At 39.2% G+C, this 11,330-nt stretch overlaps 1 protein-coding gene across 1 annotated transcript; it reads right to left on the bottom strand.

Moving 5' to 3' along the window:
- Window positions 1-862: 862 nt before the first annotated feature.
- Window positions 863-9,541, bottom strand: LOC114147602 (protein Fer3). The gene is made up of 2 exons (XM_028022087.1): window positions 8,570-9,541; window positions 863-6,865 (listed from the first exon to the last, which is right to left on the bottom strand). Exons 1-2 carry the CDS (start codon window positions 9,153-9,155, stop codon window positions 6,828-6,830), a joined length of 624 nt encoding a protein of 207 aa, XP_027877888.1. The 5' UTR covers window positions 9,156-9,541; the 3' UTR covers window positions 863-6,827.
- Between the last annotated feature and the right edge of the window lie 1,789 nt (window positions 9,542-11,330).

The following is an 11,330-nucleotide window of genomic DNA, read 5'->3' as shown; positions in this document are numbered from 1 at the left end:
TGTTTCTGAAATCGCATTAGGGGCCCTTTCATAGAGGTTTCACCAGGGAGTGAGTAACAGCTTGAAACATTTAGACTTTGTTTAATGCAATGCAGGTTCATTGCGCAGTACTTTGTCTCGTCTGTGGAAAGGGGGCCTGAGATGCCAGAGACCCCCACTGTCAGAGTTTGCTTTGATATCTGAAGGTGGAAGGAAAACAGGGCACAGCTAACCCCCCCATTCCTCAAAAACTGTAAGCTCAATACCTGAGTCTGCTCCGCTGCCATGTGAAGTTATAGCTGTCGAGCTTTGAAGTGCAGCCCTCTGAGGTTTAACACTCTGGAGACGTGCGTGAAGACAAGATGCCATGATTTACAGTTACATGTCTGTTTCAGCCAAAACAAAAATCATGGATTTTATAAAGGAACCGAACAGTTTTGTTTTCTCGATTGCCCCTGATATAAGTAAAAGGAACTACAAGTATACCAGGATTTCCAGGATGTTAAGAAAATGTAAATTTGCAATATTACTAATGACAGCAATTGTGATGAAACCACATATTCCAATTTTTTTTTCTGGTGGAGTCCACTCCACCAGAGCTCCAACATCTCCATCACTTAAATTTTAAATCAGGTGCGGGCTTCAAGTGAGAGTCCATGTCACCGGCCACATATGGTTCTGAAAACACCAGCATAGTTCATCTGAAAGTCTACCAAATGGTTTTGACAATCAAATTTGTCATTTGATTGTCAAATGAGGTAAAACTGGGTAAAGAATTTCTAATGTTCAAAGTTGAACACTGACTTCAGTTGAACTTCCAGTTTGTGATTTGGAACTACTTTTTAGTACAAATGTGTTATTTACAGTACTTTGCAAAGGTTAAATGAATCAATCAATCACATTTATTTGTATAGCACATTTCAGCAACAAGTCAGTTCAAAGTTTTCATCATGAAAACACAAAAATACAAGGTCATAGAAGACACCACGCAGTCAAGAATTGAGAAAACATGTAAACATTACATTTTGTCAAGTGCCACTATTACACATCAAAATGTTAGTCATTTATTATAGTTCAACAGCAACTCTAAACATGATGGAGTTTAAACATTTAGTTACAATCACATGATTGATTTTAAATACTTATTTTCTAGGCTTTCTCAGACAGGTAGATCGTATACTGAATGATAGCAGCATATCAGACACTAGCATCCTGGCGACCCTGATGGGACAAGAGGATATAAAAATAGATGGTTGAATGTAGTGAACTATGTGTTTTACCACATAGTTGTTGTTCCACACCTGCTTTGTGGCAAACTGAAAACAGGATTTCTTATAATTTTCTTGAAACAATATTAAAAGATTGGTTTCCCCTCCCTTCAGCTGTGAATTTCTGCAGCTCCACTAGAGTTACTATGGAGAAAAAGCAAAAAGAGATGACTCTAGACTTGCACAGAATAAAAATGCATGACTGTTTACGGAGCAGGTGTTAAGTTGAAGGTTCATGGTCGGTAAAAAGCAGCTGAAAAACTCCATTCAGTCAAACTTCTCCTCGGCTCACTTCACTGACTTGACAGTTACAAAAAACAGTGTCACCTGAGTAATTACATTGGTTATAACACAATTATATTCATTATGAACGTGCTACTTCCAGAATCTGGACTTCACCAGGAGAAACGGGTTGGGGAGGGGGGTTGGTCAGTGTTGATGGGGGTCAGAGTAAATTTGCTGAACAAATGAGCAAAGCCGTGCACTCGGGTGTCGATGGACCGGCCTCTTCCACAAATAATGCAGCGTAATTAGGACTGCACTTGTGACCCTGGTGCCAAGGTTAGCAGGAGGGTTAGTCCAGGTTCACAGCGATGTTTCAGCCAGGTGGCCTGACTGGTTCCAGCCTTTCAGGGCTTGGACTGAGCAAACAGTTGTGGTGTTTGTTCCTCTGATTGGGTCGGAGCAGTTCATGGATGTCAACAAGAAGTGGGGTGTTTACAGTCTGCTGTCGGTGTCTTACTGTCACCTGTGTAACCAATAACATCCTCACCTCTCCACTAGACACCATTGATCTGACTTTAGAGACTCAACTCTACCACAGAGGCTTTAATCCGACCTCTGTAGGGGGGCTCCAGGTATAAAGATGAGGAAGCATCTGACTGCTCCAATGCACATCTGAGAAGGTTTCAAATATTAAAGAGTCTGTTTCATGTTTGGGCCTACTGGGACACACTCACACACACACTGATCTAAATGATCCACTGAGAAGATAAAAGCAAAAGATCCTCTGAATCTGAGCAGTGATGAGAAAAGCAGATCTGGATCACCATGAGGATGAGAGCTGAGTGGAAGAGTTTCAGAGGAAGAACATGTGATTATTCTGCAACTTGGTCAGGTCAGTGGGAGGCAGATCAAACATTCTGTCAACTAGGTAAAGAAAAACTGATAAAAGTTCATTTTTTGAAGCCCAGCATCCAGACTGACTGGTCTCAGGGTGAAAATTGCAGTCCAGAAAATCTTTTCTCTCTACATTGATATCTGTAAGAACTGCACATTTTCAGCCAACCTGTCTCAGTAGGTAACAGTTTTATGCAAAATGCCTGAATGACATTCTTGATACATCCTGGGTGTATAAATATTAGGTCAGTTGTATTTTGTGGATTTATTCTGCTGTTGAACAGTCCTCTCTATCAATCCAAAACATTAATAAGCCTCAGATCTGAGGTTTCATTTTAAGAAATTAGTTTTTTGCTTTCTTAGGAGAAAATTGTGACTTGCCATAGCAAATGTAGGGACAAGTTGGCAGAGAACAAACAGAGAAAAAGAAGAAAAACTATCCATTTCTGAAAAAAGAATCAGGTTTGTGAAGAAACTTTGAAATCTGCTTATTTCTGAATTTTGGAATCTAGAGTTCCAACATTCAGATGCTCACATCTCATTCATTAATTTTTTGATTTTCACCTATTTGACGTCGTTGGATGGCTTAAAGTAGACTTCTTCCTGCTTTTGCTGTGGTCAGTCACAATTGTTGGGCAACTATTTGGTGTGCAGAATTATCATGCAACTTTGTGAAAAATTACAATTTTCTCTTCTCACTTATTTAATTTTCTGATGGCATTTGGAGATAAATTACCCTGCAACCGATTAATGAGCTTAAAGATCCCATGTCAAATGTTCTTTTTTGTTTTTTTATTTTTAGGAAAATGCTTCAGTGAAGCCCTGAAGGACAGATTGAGTTAATGCTGCTCATGAAAAGCTGGGAAGCTGTGTACACCATGTATTTTTAGGGGATTACGCATCTGGTAATATTGTTTTTAAAATGTTACACACCCAGGCCGCCCAGCCCTATTTTTTGTATTAATGATGTCATTCTGCTGTGAAAACTCTGTGGACTTACCCTATAAAATTTGACCATAAAACAGTCTTTCTTATTCCCTTTATTATATATAAACAGCATTGAAATTTGTGTTATTTTGGGGGAGGGGAGCCACTGAGAGGCATAGAAAAGAGACAGAGAAACCGCATGTACTAGATTTCCTGTTATATAAAAATATAAGCCAATCCAGTGCCCTTCCAAATTTAATGGCACCTCTGGTCATAAAAATAAAAATATAGAAATAATGCGGTAAAATAATCTCATCACTGAAATAGTTTGAAAAAAATTCAACACTGAGATATACTGATGAGGGGATTATCCGCTTTAAGAAATTGCACCAACAATTCCAAAACAATAAATGCAACTGCAACATTCGTATTAAAAGCTGTTTTGTTTTGTTGAAAGTATTTCCCAATTTTCCTTCATAATATAAACTTCAGTATCATCCCTAAAAAGCATCCCAGCGCTATAGTGCATTCCCACTTCATATAAAGCTTTGAGTCTTCTCTCCCAGTATGGAAATCCATTCCATGAAGCTGCATAACATGGGAGTCCAAATCCAGTAGTTGATATCTGCTGTCCTGCAAGTTCTAGATGCATTTCTACTCTGAATTCCCTCATCAGCATGTCATTCAGCTCTGCCAAAAACTGGAAATACAAACCATTTATTTGAATCGGGTCAAATATTTGATTTAGTTCATCCAAAAGTTGCAGGATGGAACTGGACTTGTTCTTAAGTAAATCTGAAGGCTGCATGAAGTTTGAAAGTGTGAATGTGCCTCATTGGCTCAACCTGCTTAGTAATGTTGTGCTGAGTTTCTGTCACACCCAATCATTTCCACTTTGTAACAATGCCAGTGATGTTTAACTGGGGAATAGCAAGTAGAGATTAACGTAATCACTGGACATATTGCACAAGTTGTCTTCCATCATGTTACAACACTGGAAGTCACTGCCAAACTGGGAGAGACCCACGCTTTTCCAAATGTTTGTAGAACCAGCCTGCAAGCTGAATATTATACACTAATAATATAGGTTAGAGAATTGATCAATTTGAAGGGATGAGCAAATACTTTTGGCATTATTGTGTTTATTTAATGTTTTCACTTGATAAAAGTAATTTGGAAATGTATTAGTTGTTCAGAGCTTCCTGTTTCCCCAAGGTGTAGAAACATTTTGTCGTGCAAGATTTTGCGATATTGAAGCATCACAATATTTGTTGTTGAGTTGACTGCCATCTCATGAGCACAAGCTAGTTGCAATCGTCTTGACTTCATTGTAATAGAAGATGCCCCAAAAACTCTTAAATCAACTGTTTGGCAGCATTTTGGGTTCCCAGTAAGAGCTGCAAATAGTAAGAGTGAAAGATGAGACATGAGCAATACGTAAGCACAAGAAATTGTTGCTGAAAGTGGTAGAAAGCTCCACTATCGGCTGCCTCAAGCCAATAAAAATGCAGAATACAGGGCTTTTTGAAGTATATATGTGAAGTTTCCTTGAATCTAATACTCTCGTGAACTTAATATCCTGTCTCATCTTGTGTGTTTTAGGTATCGCTACGCCTCTACTATAGATATGATCTGAGACTAACGACTTAAATAGGAAAGACGAGTAAATACCATTCTCATAATCTACATAGGTCAGAAACTGACTACATGGAAATAGTAACTCTCCTAAATTTGCTCACTGCTTAGCCTCACACTCAACACACTACTGTAATAAAATGTCTTTTTTAAGACATCTTTAGGTATACCACTAACTGTAGCTGCACAGTTTTATCTGAACAGTTTCAAAATGATCAAAATCAATTAATCTTTGTTCTGACTGCTGCGTGACCTTTACACAGAACTGTTTTAGATTTAAATTTAGCCCACTCCCTCACAGGATGCAATGCACTGATTATATTTACAAGTGCAACGCCAGAGACTGCAGAGGTTCTCTGACACGATAAACACACCTGCCAGCCGAGAGAACAGCCTCTTGGCGTTTGTCAGAGCAGGTCGGTCGGAAGTTAAATCAATAAACCACCTCAGTGCAAAAAAAAAAAAAGAGAAAATAAATAAATAAAATACAGACCCTAATGTAAGCCACAGACTGGAAAGATCCTACTCCTTCTGGCCTCCAGAATTTCCGCTCAGATGACTAATTCATATCTCATACGAATGGTATTCTGATGGGTTCAGATCCCCCTGTGAGGATTAGGAAACACTGCAACAATAAAAGTTTTTTGTGTTCTTCAGAATTTGAGAAATGCAGTAAAATATATAAAAAGAAACAGATCAAGGGATTATGAAATATTTTTAAAAGGAACACTTGAGATTTAGATTCAGTGTTTATATCTTTGGACTAGCTGATTGTCTTTTTGGTCTCCTGTTATCTGTTTTGGATTAGGGATAGGTTAGTAAATCTGGCAGATTCTAACCATCTGTGATAATGGAAAAATAATTATTTATAATCCTTTTGAAGATTTGAAGATGACTCCCACTGTCCTCAGAGTTCCTTTTAAAAACAACTTTCTTTGCAATAATACACTTACATTAAATCTCAAGCAAAGAAAGAGTTGAAAATAAAATAAAAAACTGTGAAAATGCATTGTAAAATGGTAAGGCACCATTTTTGTCACTTGACTTTTTTCCAATCAGGACAAATTGCAAACATAGTTTGATGGTTTTGAAAGATGTTTAAACCATTGTTAGCAGTTTAGCCCAACTCCTCAAAGAGCTTAAAACAGAAACAGAAATCACATCTCCAAGACAAAATAGTCACATTTCATGGTTAAAAATGTTCTTAATATTGAATCACCTTCCTAAAATAATGGCATAAGTCATTTTTTGCCAAAAGTGACTTTTTCTTTTGGCCTAAATCACTTCTGGCAAAAAAAAAAAAAAAATGACTGAGGCCATTATTTTAAGAAGGTGAGGACATGTAGCCTACATCTTTTCATGGAAGGCAATTTCATAATCCACTTTATTTCTAAATACCAATGAAAAGCTTAAATAAAACACAATTAGCAGCTATTTGAGTAATTCAGTTTCCAGCCACTGTTTCTGCTGTTTGGAAGCAGCACTTGACCATCTACTTCGATCTTTTATTTACAAGACGAAGGCTGTTTTTAAAACTGCAGCTAGATGAAAATGAGTCCAGAAAGCCCTTCAGCTCAGTGTGCAGAAGTTTGAGTCCTTTGAGTTTGATGCCAGCTTTGCCTCTCCGTGACAAATGGCATCCGTTTGGGAAAGCTGCGCTGTGCCAGGACTCCTTACTACCCCAATTTCTGAAACAATGCCTCTCAATTACCAGTTAACAGTAAATTAGAATATTAAAAGCTACTTGGAACAAAGTGGCGAGGAAGGCTGATAAAGGCGGAGGTGTGTGACCTAGTGAGAAGTCTGCAGATGTCAGCAGGCTGCACCAAGCCAGCAGGTCTGTCCGTCTTTGACACATAGCTGCAGCCGACAGACTCAGGATACCATCGTGTTTCCCAGCTAATCCCACTTTATCCAAGAGAGACGGGCTGTCAGATCTGGGGGGCACAAAAGGACAAAACCGGCGCTAAGGCATGAGTGTTAATACATTTTAATGACTGTTTAACAAGTCTTCAGCGTGGGCTTTACGAAAATGCATGAATAGCTACGAGAGCTTTCAGAGTCCATTCCCAAAGAATTAGTTAATTAAGACAAAGAAGCTAGTAAGAATACAAGGAAACCGAGGCTCATTTAAGGCCGAATGCCTCTGGGAACCACACCTGGGAATAAAGTGCAAACAGAACGCAGAAAAAGCTGCTCAAAGCTGCATTAGCCTCATGGGATTCACCATAATCCGTCCAAAACCTGTCAGACTAATGAAAGAGCACTCAGAAAATATTCACAGCGCTTCATTCTTCCATGATTTGTTGTTACAGACTTACTCCAAAATGGATTGAAATAATTGCCTTACTAAACACAATACCCTTTAGTGGGAAAGTGAAAAAAGTTTTTTTTTTGACATTTTTGCAAATTAATATAAAGAAATAATTTTTACAGCCTCAAGTCAGTTAGAACTCTCTCTGCAATCTTGGCACACCTATTTACCATTCTTCTCTACATATCCTCTCAATCTCAGCATTGGACAACCTGGGTAGACAGTCAAGTTTAGATTTAACCTTTTAATTCACTGAACCAGGTTTGTTTCGTCAGCCCAGATGATATTGTTTCTCTAAGGTGCCATTCTGAATAATTTGAGAGGCACTCTACACTAAAAGCCTAATGGCTTAAGACTGCATTGTCAGTGGTTGACCATTGAGTTGTTTCTCCTTTCACATGGGAACACTGGATTTCTTCCTCAGTGATGACTGGGTTCTTGATCATATCTCTGACCAAGTCAGTTCTTCAGAGATTACTCCATTTGTTCAGGGAACCAGATCAAGGGAGAGTCCGATTCCAACACTGTGCTTCTTCCAAATGATGAAGACCAGAGTGTTCAATGCTGTCCTTCAGATTTGTGCAATCTGGTCTCAGAAGTCTGAAATGAAGTCACTAAAGATGTGTTTTTTTCCAAATCACGTCAAATCTTCTGAATTTAGAACAATTGGACTCCAATCAGGTTGGAGAAAGATCTAAAGGATGAGCTGCAAATACATAATAGATCTGCACTCAGTTTTGAGTCATGGCAAAGGAAGAAAAGAAAGAAAACCAACTTTTTTCAGATCTCTGACGTTATGTGTGTTATTTTGATGGAAAGATGTTACAATCTATTTTCAGATTAAGTTTGTAGCATAACAAAATGCGGAAATTAAGTGCTGTGAATAGTTTCCAGATATGTTGTTTCAAGATGAGAGTTTTAGATTATATTCTGATTTGACTTTCCCCATTTGGCTGGAAGCCAAATCTTTAGCTGTTTTTTTTCTCTTCCAATGACAGATTTAATTGCATCAAGTATAAATGCACTCTCTTAAACATATTGACAGCCATTGTGCAATTATTCAACTTGAAGCACCCTAGCAGTGTGTTTATTAAAACCTTTGTTCAAAACCTTGAAAGAAACAACACAACTAGTTCTTGATTAAAATCATCTGCTTAATTTTCCTTCAACTTCAAAAAGACCTTTACATATGTGAATATGAAAATCTAAATGTTTGATAAATATATTTAATCAGAGGTTTATTTCAGTAATATTAGATAATAATTATTACATATTTAAGCTGTAGTTTCTGAAAGGGAAGTATTTTGGCTTATCTAAGTGAGCTCACCGCTTGTATTCCAGATTGCATTGGTTTGATTCTTGTAGCCGCTCTTCATGCACTCATCAACATAGGATTTGGGGTCAGACCCCGACGTGAGGATCTCCCTCAGCAGGGCGATGTAGGCTATGGCCAGCCTCAGAGTGTCTATCTTAGACAGTCGCTTCTCATAGGGAAATGTTGGGACATGGCAGCGCAGCTCCTCAAAGGCAGAGTTGATGCTCAGCATCCTCTTCCTCTCCCGGATGTTGGCGGCGTGCCGTTGGACCTTGTACGGCTGGTGGACCACCAGGCTCCGTGTCCGGCGCTTGGCTGCCTCCAGAGGTTCATCGGCAGAGCATCCGTCGCTTTCAGCGCAAGCGCCAAGTCCCGGTGACTGTACATCCAAGTCGGTGATTGTCAGCTGTGTGTCTGAAAACACAGACTGACAGCCAAAAGAAGACCAGGGGGAGAGCTGACCGCTGGCTGCCTGGCAGTCCATCAGGAAGGAATCCAGCTGGGTCTGAAAGTGGAAGTTTTGGTCCATCTGTCCCCAACATGCAAAGTCAGTGGAGCCCTCCTGATCAAAGTCTAAAAGGAGTCCAATATCCTCCATGTTTTACCCCTTTATACTCCAATAAGATCTGATAATGTAAAGAGGTAAAGGCAAAGAGACAGCAGAGAGTCTAAAATCTACCTGAGTGGATCGTTGGTGTGTGTCAGCTTCCTGGGAACATCTCGATTAAATACTTCAGCGCCTTCTCGGTTCTCTGTGGGTCGCTGTGGCCAAATTCTAAAGGCTGAAAAGAAGCTCTTCAGGACTCCTCACCCCTCGTCTTTGATTGTTCATTGCTTCAACAACAAAAAACAAAGAGATGAACAGATCTCTGAATAACTCAAAGCTCAGAAAACACATGTCTAATTATAAGCGTGCTCTCATGTAGTCCCTGACACAAAAACATTCAGGATGTGCAGCAGTGGAAGATCTGATTGTTGTGGCGCAGCAGGCCACGCACACCCAGTAGCTCCTGAATGGGATTGTTTCATCTATTGAAGCTCAGCTGACAACAACCACTGACAGAAACACATGAAAGACCTTTCTTAGTTTCACAGAGAAAAAGATTTTCAAGTAAATTTGGCATATTTAATGCTTTCACGGTACCCTTCCAATGGATTTTACATGCTGAGATTATAGCTTTCAAAAAGACCTACAAAATGTAGAATATTCAAACAAAATTAAGTCAACTCACCCAATGTATTTTGGGTAAAGACCACATTAATACATCCCTAATTTGCAAATGATATGACTAACTAAGTGGCAAACGACCGAGGAGATGCACACTGTAATTATGCTGCAGCTTCATCACATAAACGAGGTCGTTCTTTGGGGTTGGTTGGAGGACAGAGCAGGGATAGAGTCTAATTCAGCAAAGATAAATGTTTGCAAACACATGGTTTTGATTTCAGAAAGTCCTTCAGGATGCTAATTTGAAGGGATTCGGCTTGTTGCCATAAACACAGACAGCATGAGGCGCTTTGATGCAAAGGGAGGCTGCAGATGATCTGCTCCAAATGATCCACAATGAAACAGGTGAATCATGTCTGAAATTTATTTTTGGAAAAAATGGTAAAGAGGACTGTTTGGTAATCATAAAAAACAACAAAAAACAAGTGGATGACTTATAACTTGATTAAAACTAACTACTCCTGCCATAACATAAAACCTGCAAAAAGGTAAAATAAGTCATCCACTTGTTTTTTGTTGTTTTTTAGTTGACAAGTTGACAATTAGGCTTAAAAGAAGCCGCATCAGTTTTCACCAATCGCTTTTGTGAGCATTACCATACCTTGATCAGACGTCTCTGAACCTCTTCAGTAGAATCCAAAAGGAAAATTAGGTCATAAGTGCCTAGTTACAGTGTTTCCCTGGTATTCACAGGGGTACATTGTGAATACCAGACTGCCAGCCAACTGCCTGTAAATTGCTAAAATCCACAAATACTTGAAACAAACTGAGAAAATCTCTGACTTATTGTATTTCTGATGATGCAGATAATGTAGCCTATTTAGGATATGAACTGTAACTTTATTAGATCATAATTAAGTCTAATTATTATCTTTATTAGACTTAAAGGTTGTACCATAATTGAACATAATCAGTGTCTTGGCTTTCTAATTAGTAAGACAGTTGTCTCCTGGAAGGCCATCCTAGGACGTTGTGCCGCCTGCCAGGAGCAGATCTCGCCCAGCTGACGGCCACAGTTTGGTCTGCTGCCGGCTCAAGAGACGCGCCTGTCAGATCCAGATCCACCTTATTCTTTATACAGGCACTCAAGTGGTCTGGACAGTTTGAAAAGAGTGAAGGGACTCTTAAAGGTTGAAACAAAAGGGAGGGTGGATAAATGTCCTTAGAACCATCAGCAAAGAAACTTGTCCAGTGCTTATGGTAATTTAAAATGTTTTACATTGATTTATTGAAATACATCCTATACTGGATTTGTGAGATCCTTTCCAGAAGTTAAATTGAGCCTGGAAAAGTCCAGCATGCCTTGGACGCTGTGCAAAAACACATGCTCCCAATTAGGCCTGTGGTTTGAAGCTGTTCCCCACCTGGGAATTACAGTATGGAAAACAAGGATGTTAATGAATCCGCAAATCAAACAGACATAGTCGGAATTGACCCACACACCTGTTCTTTCATGTTCTTTGCAATATTATGATTTGTTAATCAGTGACAGACTGTGTCACTTCCTACAGATGATTTGTGTTGCTGGACTGTAGAGTCAGAGCC

Source organism: Xiphophorus couchianus, chromosome 7, assembly GCF_001444195.1.
Source record: "Xiphophorus couchianus chromosome 7, X_couchianus-1.0, whole genome shotgun sequence".
In the NCBI taxonomy this organism is placed as follows: domain Eukaryota; kingdom Metazoa; phylum Chordata; class Actinopteri; order Cyprinodontiformes; family Poeciliidae; genus Xiphophorus; species Xiphophorus couchianus.
Note: the sequence above shows the minus strand (reverse complement) of the source record. Positions and strands in the feature narration are given on the sequence as shown.

What these genes read in the sequence shown, in the direction of transcription:
- LOC114147602 (XM_028022087.1), bottom strand. Translation starts at nt 9,155, where the DNA reads ATGGAGGATATTGGACTCCTTTTAGACTTTGATCAGGAGGGCTCCACT. An exon ending in TGCAATCTGGAATACAAGCG is followed by an intron (nt 6,866 to 8,569) that starts GTGAGCTCACTT and finishes TGTGCCCCCCAG; the next exon opens with ATCTGACAGCCCGTCTCTCT.